At 41.9% G+C, this 18800-nt stretch overlaps 1 protein-coding gene across 8 annotated transcripts; it reads right to left on the bottom strand.

Annotated features, from left to right (window-relative positions):
* Positions 1–130: 130 nt before the first annotated feature.
* ppfibp1b (PPFIA binding protein 1b) lies at positions 131–18393 on the bottom strand. Of its 8 annotated transcripts, XM_053885787.1 has the most exons (29): positions 18227–18393; positions 13594–13642; positions 13412–13487; positions 12535–12740; positions 11962–12051; positions 11327–11440; positions 11126–11257; positions 10477–10569; positions 9604–9696; positions 9024–9135; positions 8248–8292; positions 7619–7680; positions 7462–7546; positions 7197–7336; positions 6858–6955; positions 6659–6713; positions 5959–6148; positions 5629–5661; positions 4197–4338; positions 3987–4118; positions 3768–3918; positions 2950–3061; positions 2800–2888; positions 2527–2649; positions 2327–2452; positions 2067–2255; positions 1656–1814; positions 1471–1536; positions 131–980 (listed from the first exon to the last, which is right to left on the bottom strand). In XM_053885787.1, exons 3-29 carry the CDS (start codon positions 13473–13475, stop codon positions 882–884), a joined length of 3000 nt encoding a protein of 999 aa, XP_053741762.1. In that variant the 5' UTR covers positions 13476–13487; positions 13594–13642; positions 18227–18393; the 3' UTR covers positions 131–881. The 8 variants fall into 8 exon arrangements, with proteins under 8 accessions (XP_053741762.1, XP_053741761.1, XP_053741763.1 ...); XM_053885786.1 differs by lacking the exon at positions 13594–13642; XM_053885788.1 differs by lacking the exons at positions 5629–5661; positions 13594–13642.
* Positions 18394–18800: the final 407 nt, after the last annotated feature.

Here is an 18800-nt window from a genome sequence, read left to right as displayed (position 1 = left end):
GATTGGTCAACGTAAAATGACGTAAAAAGGCCTCTAGATAGTTAAAAAAAAATAGTAAAGGAAGTCCAAGATCAGATGGTAAATGCTGACGAAAGAGAGACACTGGTTAGTCCTCATTATATTTCAAAGTATTTATTCATTTTGAGTAAAAAGAAGCATCTGAGTTACATGTGTAATTTAACAAACTCCAAATGCATCAGCAACATGTAGCCAAAGGTGATTTAAATAACTTTATTGATCTCAGAAATTGCTGCATGTAAAGTAAAACGGGCTCTGACACTTCAGCAGCTTGTATCACATCGTCACACAAAGAAAGGTCTTTTTTTTGCCGTGTCACATTTTCCAAAGATTCTGCTAAAGAGTATGGAATATAAAAATATGGCAGTTGTTGAATGCACTGACATTCATCATCATTGTTTCAGTATGATATGTAGTGGTGCAAATGCATGCAGAAGATTAATGCAGAAGGTAATAACAGGTTATAAATTCAAAACATGACAATTTGTGTTCATTTAAATTCTGTAGAAAAATGTAGCAGCGGAAACTTTAAAAATGTATTTCATCTCTCTCATGATAAAAGCTCTTAAAGTGATACGTTACCTCTAAAAAAAAACATTTTAGCACAAGGACTTCTGCTGGTTGACACTTCCATTTCTTAAAAATAAACAATTTAAGACCATGACTACGTACAAAAGACCTCCAGAAACCAGCTGGGAAAGCAGTGGTGTTACCCTAAATGTTCCCTCTGTTATGGAGACAAATGTAAACTGAACGTGACGTGAACACTTTTGGCTCATCTTTGTGATGCTGACAGAAAGGGAGTGGGAGCGCTGGCGGGCCTGTTGACGCTACAGTTCTGACGCTGGCAGGAGGAACGGCTCTCAGTGCAACCGCTCTCCTGCATTCGAGTCTTCGTCCGTAACGCTGGGATTTGGTGAGTTCGACATCTCTTTGAAGAATTCATCGTCTTTCAACATGCTCTGGAGGACCACATGAAAAACAAGATTGGGGAAGTGTCAGAAACACTCAACAAAAGCAAAGTGAGTATATAAGTAAATACTGATTTCCTTCAAGCTCAGTCACCTTAATACAAACGGCAAATACATTTGTTACATTATTAAACCAGGAACTCAAGTCAGGAAAGTTCTGTGTTGGTTATCAAAAGTAAAAGTAGACTATTCAGTGTCATTTTGACCAGCACCCATGCAGTGTTTTGAACCCTTTACTTAAACTAATACTCACTTCTTAATTGGTGGTACAATTACCAAAAATAATTTTCAAATATGTTTCGGATATTGGCATCCACGATTCACTTTCGGGAGAATCCAATTACATAAGCTGTGTAGAGCATGTTAGAGTTGAGATTCATGCTGGATGTCTCTTTTCAAGTGATGTGACCAAAAACTCAAATGTCAGGCAATGCACGAGTAAACGCTGGGTGTTACTGTAAAACTGAATATGCAGTCTTACGGTGAGATTCTGGATTCCCTCTGAGAACGCTCCGATCTGTCGTACCGTTCCCTCCGAGTCGTCCATCTAGAACAGGAAGCATAAAACACGTGATAAACAAGTGTTTATCACAACAATATATCGATATTCTGAAAGTTAACATTAAAAAATATCACATTTCTCATGGGTGCAGAAAAGGCACCCACCTGCTCTAGCCTGTCAAGGTCATCCTCGTAAATCTGGAGTTCGAATCCTTTCTGGAAACTTCTTCCCTTTGGCATCACCACATCCATGGGACAGACATACTCTTCACTCTCTTCAAGTTTCTTCTTCCGGCCAAATGTGCCAAACGACAATTTCCTCGGCTGGAAAACAAGAAGGTCACAAACACATTGTCAGATTGTAGTTCATGCTGGGGTGGAGAAATATTTCTCTTGGCACTTTGTGTTGGAAAGTGGGAGGAAACCAGAGTGCTTGGTAAAAAGGTGGCACATGTACACTACATTACGTATTGGATGTAATGTGGAGAAATGTTTTGGGTAAGCAGAAAGTCAGGAACTGTTTCTAAAAACACCCACATGTGGAGCACAGCAGAAACTGTGAGTCGGTCACGCTACCTTGACTTTGGTGGTGGCTGTCAGCAGAGTGTAGTCGGGATTTTCCAGACACTCCTGTTTGAGTTGCTGAGCCTCGGATCCGATCAGGAGGTTGAAGTGTGTGGCCAGGTGCCGGCGCAGCAGAGTCTTGTTAGGGGGGATGTTCAGCAGCAGTGCCATGGTTTCTACGTTAAACCTGGGCTCCAGTACCTGCCAGAGCACCAGACAAGCTGTGTTGGTCTGGTGGCTCTTTGGAAGGGGACAACAGCCTCTCCACTTACCATCAAACCACCATGGACGCCGCTACCTCTCAGGTTTGGGGCGTACTCGGCGAGATCGACCGAACGCAGCCACTCCATCACTCTGTGGTTTGTCCACTGAGAAATCTCAGCCGGTGAGATGTTGTTCTGTTTTCATGTATCAGAGGCACCACACGTTGGAACACTTCAGCACAGAACTTACTCTCAGAAAGAGTGTTTACCTCGTCGGACGGTCTGCGACGCAAACAGTTTGGCTCGTAGTTGTTGAGCCGCAGAACCTGGATGGCCCTCTTGATGCTGAGGTGATGCAGGACACTTCCCACCTTCAAAGAGAGAAGGTCGTCCTGAAGGGGAGATGGAGAGTGACTGTTAGAGCACTTCAAAATGGTCTTCCTTTGTGACGCCGCTGGCAGTAAAAATAAAGATAGTCTTGGCAGCCTTATAAGAACACAAACACGTGAAACAACTGAGGGAGGCTAACACCAAGCACTCACCACCGTCATGTAGTGCAGCATGCGGCCGTCCACTCTCCCCTCATCAAACTGGGTCTTGTACTGCGGCAGGCCGATGTCATCCAGCCACCCTGACCACCACGTCACAGTTAGTTCAGACACTTGAAACACATGCTTAGCTTTCAGACTCACTGGTCACCCAGTTGAAGTTCAGCTTCCCCTTGTTGTCTTCTTCCTCGGAGCCCAGAGCCTGCAGAGCCAGCTGCAGCTTCTTCCTGTGCAGTGGGTGTTTGATTCCCAGCTCCTGAACAACAACATGAACAGAGACAAAAACAGCCACTTCAAAAATCCAGTCATAGACGAAATCATGACAATGAACACGGAAAATTTATATGAGAAACCAAAACCAATTTGGACAATTTAAAGTTAACTCTATGGGTACAAGTAAATACAATAGCATGGTTATTGCTCCACTAGACTGGACTGACTCCAGAACTGAACACCACATAACTAGACACAACACAAAGCCAATTCTGTGGGAAGAAACATACAATTCAAGTGAAATTGAAAACCAAATCACATGTCCACTGACTTCTAAATGTCATAAGTGACAATGAAATTTTTAATAACTGTATATTCCTTTTCTTCCTCTTTTCCTCCCTTCTGTTTGGTACATTTTACAATGGGATGTATTAGTTTTGCACTTGATATTGGTTTTATAGAAAAGCAAATAAAATTTTTTATTTAGAGAACTAAAAATACTGGGGGAGCACAGATCTCGGCCAAAATAAAACAACTTAACAGCGTCATATCATGTCTTAAAAGTTACTACTAGCCTCACCGCAAGCACAGACTTTAATTCAACACTCAAGGGACATAATACTAACATTTCTCATGCCTGTTAAAGTGATTCAAGTGCTAATATAAATATGTGAACATTACAAATACACTGCATTACACAATAACTAATACAACCAGGAGAAAAAAGAAGAAGAAGAAGAAGGTCGAACCTTCTCCAGGTCCTGCTGCGAGGCCTGCAGCAGCGTCTGTCCACTGGACACCCAAACCCGAGCCATGTTCACATACAGACCCAGACCTTGGTCCTGCAGCCAGTCACACACCTGATCCTTGGACCAGCGGGCGAATGGCGCGTCGACATCACTGTTGAGACAGAAACCAGAACATTAATGAATCAGCACTGCAAGGAAAACAAAATTATTCTCACGTACTTATTGCCGCGCTGGAAATCCCGGGACCAGCCCAGTCTGGGTCCTGCAGTGGCCCGCACACCTCCTCTCTTGAACTCTCCTTCTGGCACGTTGTCATCCAGGTTGAACGTCGTGGATTGGCTCCTCTTAAGTCTTGAGATAAATATACAAAGTTTTCCCCATTTCTCTGTCGACTTAATGTTGTCAAAGAACTCCGTCTGCGTCACTTACTTCCCAAAAAGTTTCTTAATGCCTTTGGATTTTTTACTGGCCTCCGGCGTGGTGGGGAGAGTGTGTGTGCTGTCGCTGTTCTTGGACTGCTGAGGAAGCCCTGCCAGGTCCAGATGGTCGGTACCACGTCGCTCAGTCTCAGCTGCACATACAAATAAGCAGACGTCATCGTTGGCATCCGTGGCTTAAGTTGCAAAGACGGACGGAGCGAAGAGGAGCTGCACATGCCAGGCAAGAGACATGGATGCTCCTCGACAGGCTCAGGTGAGTGGGACGCATGCAGCCGTGTTAATGCGTTTCACTGGACTACAAAGACGGAGGATTCGGCCCAGTCAGCAGACATACATTCATAATTTGTTCCTTATCTCAAAGCTGAAGTAAAGACACCACACCAGTGAAGTGATCCAAAATGGGATTTTAACAAGACACTTATGAGATGGGATGGACTTTAGATTTGACCTCAACAATGCTAGACATAGACTGCAGTCACTTTTGATTGTTATTTAACATTAAACTTTAAGCAGTCGGTTTTTCTAACAGACATGTTTGTAGTGCATTTATATTTTGATATTCCGTCTTCAGTGACCACAAATGCCTGTTCTACACCTAAACCCTCTTCTCTCAGCACCTTCATGGGATGAAGGTGTTGTGAGACAATGATCCCTGAGCGGTTTAAAGTGGCCCTAGTGTGCATTTTATTTGTTAAAGGTTTGAATTGAATCTCCCACATCTATGTACTGTAAATGGAGATTTTTTTTTCCGCAGTGAGGGATTTATCCTGGGTGACGCGTCTCTGCCCCCAAGACTCTCTTTGAGATACATACGGTGGGTTTATTTCTGAAAGTAAATTACTTTCATATTAACATTGTTCATTCACATTCAAGTGCATAGTAAGGCAGCATATCATCGTGCTAACACTGAAGATAACTCTTCAGACGTGGAGGCCCCAATAGCACCCATTATTTATCAGCTCCACATCAGCCTCTGTTGACAGATTTGGAATTCTAATTAAACTCTAGCCTGAGGGTTTCAGCCATCGACGCTAGACATCACAGCCCGCCACAACCACACATTAGTGTCTGCTTTAAACTAGGCTTGTTTTATTCCAGTCCTCTCAAATCGAAGTACCGTGATAACCATCTTTTTGTTCACATGCTGACTGGACCTAAAAGAGTATTTCAGAAGACGAGTGTCAAAATCCAAAGCTGGTCTAACAGTGGGGGCATTCGACAGCACAGCGGATGTAAACAAATACATGCAGACAGCAGGGAAATAAGGACAGCAGTGTGTTGTAGATTGAAGGACAGAGTTGTTAGGAGAAACAGATGCACGATAAATAATAAAAACAGAGCAGTTTGATAGAGAAAATACAGAGGATATTTTCTCAGGTTTCCTCCAAAACTACTGTCGTCCTGAAGTGACCTTACTGTACCTAGCATAGGCGCACTCGCACTCCGGCTGCGGTCTTCATGTGTCACAAGCACACACACAACACCCGACAGAAAAAAAGACAATGAGCAGAAACGATTGGTTTCAATAACAGCAGCAACAGCAGAGGTGGAACAAACAGAAATATTTCACATGAAAATGCACCACACGAAAAGTACACACACCACAGAAACCAACTTCCACATTTAAACGTGGATCAAGGCTGCAAATTATGGTCTCGTCCAGGGGAGTGGCTTTAGGGAGTAAAAATCACCTCACTTCGCAGTACACTGGTAATTTATTCATGACCTCACAGGCGTTAACTCACGCTTACCCAGATTCTGCACGCCGGGCGTCTTCTTCCCGCCACGCATCTTGAAAAAACCTTTTCCAAAAGAAGATCTGGCCTTTTTAGAACCAAAGCTGTCTTCCTCAACGGTGGCGGGCAACGTCGCAGAAGGATTCACAGGCGGCTTTTCTGTGCTCACAATTTCTGTGTTCACACTCATCTCTTCATTTGCGTTCTGAGGGGGAAAAATAAGATTTCCAGATTACAAGTATATCTTTTCTTCTGTGCTGTTTTTAATAAGATCCTGAATACAGCCGAGAATAAATGCACAGGTTTATTGAGGAAACAAGCTGTTGAATTACGCGATATGTCAAAAAAAATACAAGAGGACAGTGAAATTTAGAAACTTAAAAATGCGGAATTCTAATGATAAATCGAAGGATATGAAAAACACATCAGCAAACACTATTGTTATCTTATGTCTGCACTTAATGTTCAATCATATTTAAAAAAAAATAAAAGCTTAAGGTTTATTATTAATATGTCAATAAAACAAAGTTCATGGCTGCTGCTTAGTTACACTGATAAGATCCCATCTGTCAGTAAACATGACATTGGGCATCTTATCAAGTAGTAAAGCATCTGTTATGTTTAACAGCATTAACCTTAATTCATATTTTAACTGGAATGTTTGTGTCTATATAAGTTAATATGCTGATGAGAAAGATCATTGTGACCATGTTACCTTTTCATTGTTGATCTGATCTTTTCTACAGTCATTGTTGTTGGTCACATCTTGGCTGTGGAAAATTCAAATAACACCAAGCATCATCAACTGAACCATCATTGACTACTCATCTGAGTTGGTATAAATGAAGGAACAAACAACACAACAGATTATTGTCATATCTAACAGCGTCACATTGGAGTTTGTCCTGTTTCACCTTTGACCTTCTGTTGATGTCAAACCCGACACGGGCTCCTGGTCCACAGGACTCGGGGTTGGTGATGTCTCATCACTCCCTCTGTTCACCGTGTCCATCTAATGATAACAGACAAGTTCTAAATAAGAACGTAGAGTCCTGTAACATGACGCACGAGCAGTCAACTGACAGAGAAGCTAATTCCGTTAATTGGATGTCAACCCATTTTCCTGAGCATCTTTGGCTTGAATGAGAGTAACGGCAGAAATAGACTGCATCACTATGGCATGTAGACGTGACAAAACTATCACATGAAGCGGTATCTATCCATCGATGGTATCCAGTGGCACATCAGTTCACCTCATAGGGACTCTTCCCCTGCACTTGCTCAGCGTCTGCATCCTCCTGTTTGTCAGACTCCACTGACATCGGGTTGCTGGACAACGATGTGACAGGACTTTCCGCAGGACTCTCACTCTGCTGACTTTCTTTGCTTTTCTCTGGTTTGGACAAAATTATTTGAGTTGCTTTAATAAAAACATTCTCAGTCACAACAATAAGTTTGACTTCAAAATGAAGTCAGTGTTATAATGAATAGAAAAAGAAGTCGGAGACCGTTTCCCACCTTTCTTTACTTGCACGGACATCACCATGTCTTGAACCTTCTTGTACCGATGTAGTGAGTGTTTTAGCTCCTCAATCTTACGATCCTGAGAATATAGAACATTAATATCTCAGCAGCCACACATCCTATTCCACCATTCTATCAAAATTGGCACAACCTTCTCGTCGTTGGCTGCCATGAGCGACTCCACTGCCTTTTTCATTCTCTGCACTTCCACATCTGGTGAGAAAGACATCTGTGTTAGTTGGACAATGGTAGATGTGATGGATGTGACAGTGGCTTTAAGTCACATGCGCACAAATGTTGTCAGCTTCTGGGAGATTCTCTGTTTAAACATGAGCAAGACAGCTGATGCCAGTCGAACATATCCAACTGTAGGAGGTGCTGTTTCAGTATGGGGAGGGAGGTTATCATATCCATGGTTTTACATTTGTCAAGTCATGTGATGAGGACCAGAGAAAGACCTCAAAGTAAACATTCAGTGATGAAAGCAAACACAAGACAATCTCACATGTTAGTGGGAGATACTTTGTGGCGACAGAAAACAAGTTAAAGAAATAAAGCGGGACAAACAAGCGATATCGTCACAACAACAGAGTTCATTCCAAAACAAAGCAGACATTCCTGTTACAGCTTACATGAGCCTAAAAAGTAGCATGACGAGGTTTCTGTGTGGTTTATATATTAGCACTCTGATGGATGGACAAGCAGAGTTCAGATGGCTCAGGCTCATCATGCAGGGACGGTGCAGGGACACAAGTGCAACAGAAGAGTCAACCGTCTTACGTTTTTCTTTCAGCCTCTTTCTAAGATTTTCATCTGGATGAGGGACTAAACAGGAAACATCATTACAATTTTTCCATTGTTGTTGCAGCTACTGGTTTCATTTGAGTGTGAACCGAATATTTATGCTGTTATGAATTGTTTTTTTGAACATCTTGTTTCATTTAGCAGACACTATCAAATATTTTAATGTGTTTATTCACTATAATTAATTTATTTTTTATTCACCTTTAATTTTTCTCCTTTTACACAAAACTTGTTTATTATGTGTACCTTTAATTTTATATAATTATTGACCTTTTCATGATTTTTTGGATGGATACCAATATACAGTACTTTTTTTCCCTATGATTTCCTTGTTATTATGATGGTACTGAATGCTTATGTACAAGCAGCTACTGGAACTGTATTTAAAAGTGTTTGGATAAACCATGTAAATTGAGTCAGTAACTCATGTGACAATTATTGCATTCAATTTAGACATCTCACCGTAGCATTATGGAACGTTCAATGACCTTACCGTACTTAACACTGATAATCTCTGAATATGAACCCATCACAGTAAGAGTACATTTTGAAATGAGGGGTGTATCAGTGCTGAATTGTGGTATTTGAAGGTTTCCTTTTTCTTTAGTTTAGATAATACATGAAACACATCTTGAGCAGTAGATCCACAGACCATTTCAGATCGAGGGAAACTTCTGTTTTGGCCATTCTAAACCAACATTTGTGAGTAAACAAGTGACATATTCATGCACTGACCAAACTGGAAATCCCACCTCTCTCTGCAGACTCGCTCGAGGGCATGCTTCTAAAGCCAGTCTCATCCTGTAGTCTCCTCATCTCAGCGTCTTTGCCCTCCAGCTGCCTTCTCAGCGCGGCGAGCTCCTCCTGTTTACCACACAACCGACAATGAAAACCTTTCGTAGACACCAACACCCCCCACCCCTGGCTACATATAAGCAAACCACAACACAGGGCTCACAGATGCTGACGTGGCACAGAGACATGTCAACAACACCTGAGGCTGACCAGTGGAAGGTGGGTTGACAAGAACGTCGTATAAAATACTAACAGGTTTAAGCACAGAGACACAAGGAAAAAAATAGGAAGGATCATGAAGTGTAAAAATAAGTGTGAATAAAAGAGCAAAAATAATGTATGTTCTGATTTTATATCATAAAAAGACAAGCCAGCAAAAAGGGTTGCAAAGTTAAGTGGGTATTAAACCTCACAAAAACTGTATATAAAAAATATATAAATAAAAAAAAAAGGCAAGCGGGTGTTGAGGAGGGGTGATGGTGGGAACCAACGGGAGTGGCTAAAATCATACTGCAGGCACGACAAAGAACAGCAAACCTTCATGGCCTGGAGTTTGTACTCCTTCCGCTGTTTCTCATAGTGCAGCTGGCCATATTTGATTTTAAGGCTCGAAAGCTTAGCCATTACGTACTGGCAGTAAAGAGACAGAGGAAATGTTGGGGCACAGCAAACAAGACTGCAGTAAAATGTTGAAATGGACACAGAATATCAAGTTCTCCCAGTCACATAGCAGGTACAAAAATTTGCTTTAAAACTGACACCACACAGAAACATATTTTAAGAACCGTCTTGGCGAGTAAGCGGTATAAAGAGCAGGGAAGAATGGCATTGGGGATGTCATTAACTGGCCATAGAAACATGTGCTGGTTATTTGGAACAAGAGGAATAGTAATAAAATACCAAGCACAACCGAGACATAATCATCCATTGCATTCTTCTTCAGTCTACGAGCATTTCCCATAACAGGTTGCCACAGCAACTCACTTCCCTCAACTTATCTTGTGCATCCTCCCTAGTCAAATACCTTCATCTCCTCCTTTTTGATAGCAAGTATATAAGTAGGTCACTTGATGTGGAGAAGTTAGGAAGGCCAGAGACGGTTCAGACACATGGAGAGAGGAGACAGTGAGCATGTAGGACGAAGAAATGGGAATACAAGGAAAAATAAAAAGGACAACCAATAAGGTTCTTTGATTTGGTAAATGAAAATAAGACGATGAGAGGCCTGAGTAGGGAGGATGATGAAGCTGAAGGCTAAAGTGGGAGAGGCTGACTCACTGTGGTTACCCCTGATGGGAAACACCAAATGAAGAAAGGCAATGTAAATCAAGCGTATAAAATAGAAGAAGTAGTCCTATCAAGGAACGAGTTCAATTACTTGACACCACAAAACCAGCAGACTCATCTCACCTTGGTTGACTTCAGCTTTTTCTCATACTGCATCTTCTCACTTTCCATATCAGTCAGTCGGTACCGCAGTTCGTTTATTTCAAGAATCAAATCCTTGAAAAGAACAAGTGCTTGTCACAAGGCGCGAACAGAAAAGACAAAAGTTGAATTTCAAGGTGACTGCTCGATTTTTAAGATTAAAAACTAGGCATGGAAGGAAACACTAGTGAACAGTTGTGTCTCTTTGAGAGTCTTCCCTTGCTGGAAAAGATGGGTCTGATCAAAGCTGTCTGCTGGCCCAAGAGAAAGATTGATGTTCTCTGAGGCGGAACATGGACGGCAGCGTTTTGTTATGGTTGAGTGGAAAGGATGACTGAACAGCTACAGAAAAGAATGTGACTGGGCTGAAAGCTCTGCGAGTATTCTTGAGGGCCAAAACAGAAGAAGAGGAATGCCCCTTTCTTCACCCGATGATGACATTGCATCTTTTATAAACAAGATATGAAGTTCACTTTATTTATTCGGACAACAGCTTTAGATAACAACACCATTCAGCCACAGTGCTGCTGAGGAACATGAATGTTGTGGTAAGTTGTTTTGTTTTAAAGTACCCTAAAGAGTGAGAGAAGAGGCACGCGGAGACAAAGACACCAATAGCAGGCAAACATACCTCACTGTCCCTAAATCTGTCGTCAAAATCCATTCTCTCCTTCTCCATGGAATTCAGCTTTAGCTTCAAGTTGGACAATTCAGACATCAGTTCCAGCTTCTGTGTCTCCAGCGCGGTTCGGCACAACAGCTCCTAAGAGGGCATGAAAGTCAATGCGTTTTAGGTTATGGCTCATTTTCACTCTCTAATATGACTGCACACCTGTTGCAGCATTTCCTCGGTGGCGTTCAGCTTGTCTCGGTGCTCGTCCAAGCACACATCCAGGTCCCGAATCTTCTCTCCTTGAGCCTCCACCTGATCAGTCAGGACACTCACCTAAGCAAAAAAAAGGTGGTATTAATTTTTTTTCTATATACATGAATTATTTCTGTAAAATATGACTGGCAACAAACACAAATGACACACTATATCCCACCTAACTTCAAATTTTATCTACAATCCGAAATTCCTTGGAATCTAGGGAATTCTCTGCACATGGGGGGGATGTGTTTCATTACAAGGGCTCAGGAACTTCCTCTGTGGATACAGACCGACACCGAAATCTACAAGTTCAGACTCGACCTTGCAGAGATAGAGCCAAACATCAACATCAACTGCAGACTGGAGCTCATCTTTATTATCCTCTAGAGAGAAAAACAACCATCATGAAGGACTGGTTAAGATCTTGTTCTTTTGTTACGTTTATATTCGTGAATTAATTTGTTTGTTTTTTTAACTCTTTTGACAGGTGAAGCCCTCCCACATGTGGTAAATTACTTGGAAACTCAAAGCCTTTGACCCTTATAGCCTTTCCTCAGCTGGTAAAGTGGTGAAGACAAAAACAGCTGCTTGTTTACCTGCAGCACCAGTGACTCCTTATCACTCTCCAGACGGGAGAGTCTTTCTTGGTAGTGGTCGCTCCCACTCAGGGAAATGTGCCCGTTGGACTAACAAGGACAGAAAGAGAACATGGATTGAGGCAAAGAAAACGGCACTCTCAATATTTCACATATCAATCTGGGATGAATGCGACACATTAAAGAGCGGCTAGCTGCGCCGCCTCCACCAACACAAACAAAACCTTCTATGGCCCAGAATAAAGGCTCGCATTCAGACGGCTGCACCGAGTGAGTTACAACATTACACTCCAACTCCGGCATCCATCTGGCAAGTAGCCCGCCACTCTCCCGAAAACAATTCTGGTTCCCAAGAAGTCAGAGGGCTTCCTGCAGCTAGCACAACGTGGTACTGAAAGCTGAATTTCATCTGCTGCTTGACCCCAACATGCACTGCAGTGAGCAGCAATTCACTGCAGCCCATACTGCGACTTGTCAATTTAGTTTGCCAAGAGACAGAATGAAACAGGCGTCAGATTCCTTGTAAGAAAAATAAACTTAATGGTAGTCCATTTCAAATATACTTCAGCCTACCATGTTACCCTGGAGCCACTCCACCAGGCCGTCTGCTGTGGAATCGGGGATCTGACAACGAAGACTCTCTCTTTCGTCCGAGTCCATCACTTCCAGGACACTCCTCAGGTCCTCTAACAGGTGAAGGGCCCTCAAGCTGCCCATGAACGGGGATGTGGGCGACTGGCAGTCATACAAGCCATTGGAGTAGTCGAGAGCTTTGGAGCCTGGAACCAGGAGCAAAACAAAAGCATTCATGGAGAGATACAGGAGGGTAGTTCATTGAGAGAAAGAAACAAGACCAAACAATCAGTGAGAAAAAGGACTATAATAATAATAACAGTGCAAAGCATTATGTGGATCTTCAGGTAACAGTTTGGCAATGTAAAGTTGAAAATGTAAACCAGGTTATTTCTCACAAAAAAATAGACATACTTGCCCTACCTTGCAAAAGCAATTTTTCTTAAGAAAATCCAAACAGCCAAGAGAGTTTATGCTTTTTACGACACAGTCCTCGATATTGACTTCATCTTCTTATAGCAATAACCTCATCTTCCCATCCAAATAGAAATATGAGACTGTTGGAAATGGATGGACAATAGATGGGGATACGACTCCCGCTGAGAGAAAACCCAGGCAATTTCAGTTGTACACTGGGAGACTTTCCCAATGTTTTACAAGTTGATGAGATAAGATAAACTTTATTGATCTCACAAAGGAGAAATGTACTAGCCAAACATCAACTATAAGTGAAATGGCACGATTACTACGACAAGTACTTTCAGATTGTAAACAGGAGCAAACAAAAAGTGTCCCAGACACATGCTTGTACTTTTGATAGAACATGTTGGCTGAGTTATACTACACACGCACACACATTCAAAGAATATTTTCAAACCTGCAATAATTCCATCCATCTGCTCCAGGGCAGCTGCCAACATATCGCTGGCGTCTGACATCATCTTCACTCCGTTCTGAAATCAAGACAAAAATATATTAGAATTCACATTTGGGTCAAGGGAGAAGGAGACGACAGAGGCGCCATAACAATGTGTGACATGTTTTGGCTGCGGAAGTCACCTGGATTTTGTGGTTGCAGCTTTGTTTTGTTTAGAAGTGACGGACGGCTCTAACAAATACAAGAAAATAAGTGTGGTGTTCAGCTTTCAAGGCAAAGACACGACGGCGCTAAACTGAAGATTAGCATGTCATTACAGAGCGCTCCCACCCGCGAATTAGTCTCAAACCAAACTACAGACTCAACAATCGTCTGCCTAAAAAAAGACGATTCTCGGTTCTAATAACATATTTGGTGCTTGCTTGGCGTTCAAAGATTATGTGGACAACCTGGCCATTTCTGCATTGAACGAGAGGCGATGTTCAATTTGGCTTTAAATGTGGACTAGGCTGAAATAATGAAACAAAGGCGACAGCACCAGTCAGTGTCTGGTGCCTCTGAGTGGAATCATGTCAGTGTCCTGCTCTTGAACATCTGCCAGAAGAGCACAACAGTCCTTTTCTCTGCACAGACATGCTGACATTATAGCTGCTTTAGTAACATGTTATGGAGCAACTAAAAAAATGACTTCTTAAATATGAACATACAACATGAGCACAAGCAGACAGCCTTACAGATGCACAAGTCAAGCTTCCTCACTTCCTGGGAGTGCACAGCTATGGTACGTACACCAGCCTTTTAAAGTTTTTATGGAAACCACCCAAAGACCGAAGACTGTTATTTCAGCATTCCTGTGGTTCGACTTTCCATTATGTGTAAAATGGGCATCCCTCTACATTTTGGAATGACACACCGAAAATAGGGCTTGGCGGGGGAGGGACGGGGATGAGCAGATGCGTGGTCTTCAAAAATATCACAAATCCCATCATGGATGCTAAAATATCTTGAAATCTACATGAACACATTCCAGAGGAAATAAGCAGATTAGTGCATGATTAGTCACCAGCATCTCATCTGGAACTGAAGTTATAAATAGTAGTGTTTTCCCTTTAATTGCATCCATCATCTGGTTTTCTGACATTATCTAAATATTTAATTTCGAATAATAATATATATACATAAAAATCTAGATTTTCTTATTAGGCTTTTCCAAATTTTGTGGGTTTTTCAGGGTTTCCGCTAACAATCGCGGCACACCTCTAGGGCTTCAGAAAAACGTCCTCTTACTAAAGATGAAATCTCATGGTATCAAAAGTATAAAAATGAAATGAAAACATTGAAACAATGGTGGTGGTGGTTTTCGGTGTGTTTTTAACAGAAAAAAACAGAAAAAAGATACTGCTCATAATTACGGCCGGACATATTAGATGACCGACCATTGCTATTTGGAGATTTACTTCAAGATTAAACACTATCCTTTTTTATTGTTGCCAATTCTGTAAAAGTAAAAACTTTTTGGCTTAATGGCTGCGTTCCGTTCTGTGCTTTATTTATTTTTTTCCTGAGTAAAATCAAACCAAACATTAACATGTAAATTAATATGAGCAAAATAAAGAAATTTAGGGCCTTCAACTTATTTATGCCAAATGAAATAAACACTAAAATAAATGTCCTTTATTTCTAAAAAGAAAAAAAAATGGTTCAGGGCATGCAGTATATTTTCACATCTTGTGCCAAGGCATCTTGAAAAGAAAACAAATGTAACCAAAAAAACAGCATCAAACGGACCTAGTCATGACCAGGCAAGCTACGAAACCTGGTCTCCACCAGTCAATCATTGACCTGGGATCAGTCGGGACACAGAGACCCTGAGTGGTGAGCACAAAGAGTCCTTAATTACAGAGGAGCCCGTTGAAGTCCTAAAGAGGTGGGATACCTCTGTGGAATTTTTGTCAAGCCAAGTGAGTATTTTTTACACATGAAAGCTTCACTCGTCTGCTCAACAACTCGCCATCGATCACACAGTCCTCAGAGTTCACGTTTATCTATTCTATTTATCTATTCTAACCAAGTCTTTAATACTTAAGTGTCAGGTCTTTGGTTGAGGGCAGCTATGGAACACACACAGAGTGCTGCATTGTCCTGGGCACCAGACTATTTGGACTGAGAGGCAAGACAAGACCAACGCTACAGTACACATGGCATTTAAATAAGACACCTGCCCTCACACTCTTTAAGGATGCCTGAAATAAAAAAAGAAAAAAGGGCTTTGAGAACATGACGAGCAACAGCCTTTGGGGAAACCAGCCATAAAATCCACAGCGACGTGCAGAGAATGGTGAACACAAAGGCAGAGTGGACGAATATAATGGCTTTTTCAACCCATCAGCTCAGGACGCTGGAGGCAGAGAGAAGAGTTTTCCTGTCCTTGCTGGAGTCTCCAGTGGGCTCAAGCGTGGACTCATTCCTGAATCCCGGGGTGGCTGGTAAAATTTGCCCGCTGACACAGGAAATGCAAAACAAAATAGTAGCTCCAGGACACCAAGGGCAACAGCACAATCCTTTCTTATGTCTAAATCTAGGCCAACTCAGCTTTTACTTTTCACTTTTACATCCATTTTGTAAAAGAAAATCAATGTTAACTTTCCACATTCTGAGTCATGCAATCTCAATTCCTACTGCCACAAGCTTCCTTTGGAAAAAAATAATATTCCTTTACTTCACACAGGGAATTACCGTTTGTAGCCTGTAAATGTTTCACAGCTTTGTGACTTTCACTTGTGGTGAAGCATTACTTCATTTTTAAATCAGAACTCAAGTCAACTTGCTTTAAGGTTCAAAGAGGAGGGCGAGTTGTTGGGAGAGAATCTGTTACCAGTTGAACTCTCTTTGTACATTATCGTGCGCTTGAACAATGACAGTGAAAATGAAGGACTTTTTCTTAATTCTCTCTCTATAATAAGTTAGGAACAGTTTGCATATGCAACAAGATGTGAATGCTGCTTTATGTTAAAATAACAGACAAAATATAAAAAAAGATAAAATAAAATTATTGATCAAATCATGTAAACGTTGAAAGCTAATTCTCCATCATGTCACTCATTTTTCAGGACTATTGTAGCCTAGTTTACCACCATCACCTCCACCATGGAGGGCATGTTTTTGCCGGAGTTTATCCGTCTGTTCGTCCAGCAAAATAAGTCAAAGAAATCAATGACATGACAATATGAATCTCTGCTTTTCTAGATACTATAAAGTAGCCAGCGCAAACCATAGACTTACCATAAACCTTTACTAATAAAATAAATATGGCTGAAGGCACCACATGAAGATGCTGGCTATTTTTAAAACTCCTTTCCCAAGCTACCAAAACAAAATAAAACCCTCAAAAAACAACCTGCTTTTAGGTCCATACAAGGATACCACTGTTCAGGACTGATCGTATTCACTCCACCTGGGAAACGTAATGAGTGGAATACAGTCGACTAGGTTTTGCAATAACAGCACCTCTTCTGTAAAAGCCTGTATATTTGGTGAGAAAATGCAGAGAGCAGAATATGTTAAGGTGTTTTAAAGAGCCTTGGTGTCACAGGTCTTGTTCTGTGCTCCGACCTAAAGAAATTAAACACAGATTCTCTCTGCGTACAAGCTTTGAAGTGGTAGTAGTAACCAAGCCAACAGCTCAGTCACTTGAAATTCACCCACCAGCCGCCGGTGCACGGCTGCAATGCAATAACCTGCAGCTATTTCGGACCCAAGTGAGTGGGCAGAAAACACCATTACTAATTTTACCCCAGCAAACAACTAGGCCTTTATCCAAACAAGCTGTGGGTGTCAAGTCGGCTGCCGGGGAGAGGAAGACAATAAAGGCACGAGGCGACGAGGACATGGGAATCACAGAAGAAAGGCGTCCAATAAACCAAAATATTCAACTAAATAAGAGCAGCAGCTATGCAGGTAGTCTTCATTTGCAAAAAAAACACACATAAATTGTACATTATATAGTTAAATTGTTCGCTTAAGACTTCAATATATAGACAAATCTGTGTGATGTTTATGAATCCACAGTAAGTCAGACCTTAAATATCCCTCTTAGATAAGACACTTGTTCAATCCAGGTCTGCAGAGGAATTAGTTCGCATCAGGTCGTCCCGCAGTGAACTATCTGGTTAAAGGACTATTGTTTTTTAAAAGAAAGGCGCTTTTAAAAGGGTCGTCTGGGGGACAATGCAGCAGCTGATCAAATGTCTGTGGTGAAAGGGGGTAGAAACGAGACAGTAAAGTCTGGTGGAAGTAATTTGCTGCATGTTTGATCTTTCAGTGGCACCTGAACGCATCGCCGTACACGGTTTAAGAGGTCATTTCTTCCTACAAGAAGCGCAGTCCACGAAAGCCACACATTTTCACACTTTCTCTCGTGTTGACACATGAGGAATGTGAGGAAAGTCTCAGGGAAAAAAGAACCGCGGTGGATTGACGTGGCCAGTTCTTTCTCCCAACAACGCGTTTCCGAGTGCTAAAGCGTAAAAAAAAAACATTTAAAAAATAGCATAAAAAAGAAGTACATAAAGAGTAAACAGTGTAACGGTGGCGCATAACGACTCGCGGTAACCAAGGAAAGCTTAACTTGGCTAATCGATTTACTGGATTACCTCCGATTTACTTAAAAAAAAAGTGGACACGATATTGAGGTTCGAACCTGCGTGGGAAGCACGCAATGTTACGACCATCTGCGAGCCTCAAACAACCATTTGTTTCAGTTTAACAAGTGAGTGGAAAAGGAAATCAGTGCCAAAGCATCGACTGCTCTCTTACCGAGTCTCGGCGAAGCCGCCGCTTCAGGTCTGCTCGTCTTTTCCGTTAGTTCACACTCGCTATTACCTCCAAACACTCGGCGGTTGTTCAGTTCCCAACTTCTCGCTGTCCACCAGTGTCACCCCCAGTCCACATCGCTACGCCATGATGTCTGAGTGACAAGGCTGGAAAAGTGGGAACGTCACGCCTGGAGGATCCCGCCCTCCTCCGGCTTGGATTGGCTGGGAAGGATGGAGCCCTGAGGAGGCGGAAATGAAGCGTTCCTAGAAGACGTTCCCGGTCGAGGTCACCAGGAAAATACAGCTCCAGTTTAAAATGGAAAACTGAATTCAGCTTTTGGTGAATACTATTATGACGTTTGCGACTGAACAATGATTGCTTCAAAAGCACCTGAACGCAGCACAAGCCTGTGCAGAAGACGAAGGCGCCACCTAGTGGTTATGCAAACAACGTCTTCAATCTAGGCAACTTTAAATTAATAAAAAGTAAAATAACGACTTGAATGTCGCATTATTGGTGTTATAGTTAATTGCTTGGGAAAAATCGACTTTCCCTATCTAACATTAAGTAATAA

This window comes from Synchiropus splendidus, chromosome 14 (genome assembly GCF_027744825.2).
Source record: "Synchiropus splendidus isolate RoL2022-P1 chromosome 14, RoL_Sspl_1.0, whole genome shotgun sequence".
Lineage (NCBI taxonomy): Eukaryota > Metazoa > Chordata > Actinopteri > Syngnathiformes > Callionymidae > Synchiropus > Synchiropus splendidus.
The sequence above is the reverse complement of the archived record's forward strand: the minus strand, read 5'-3'. Positions and strand labels throughout refer to the sequence as shown.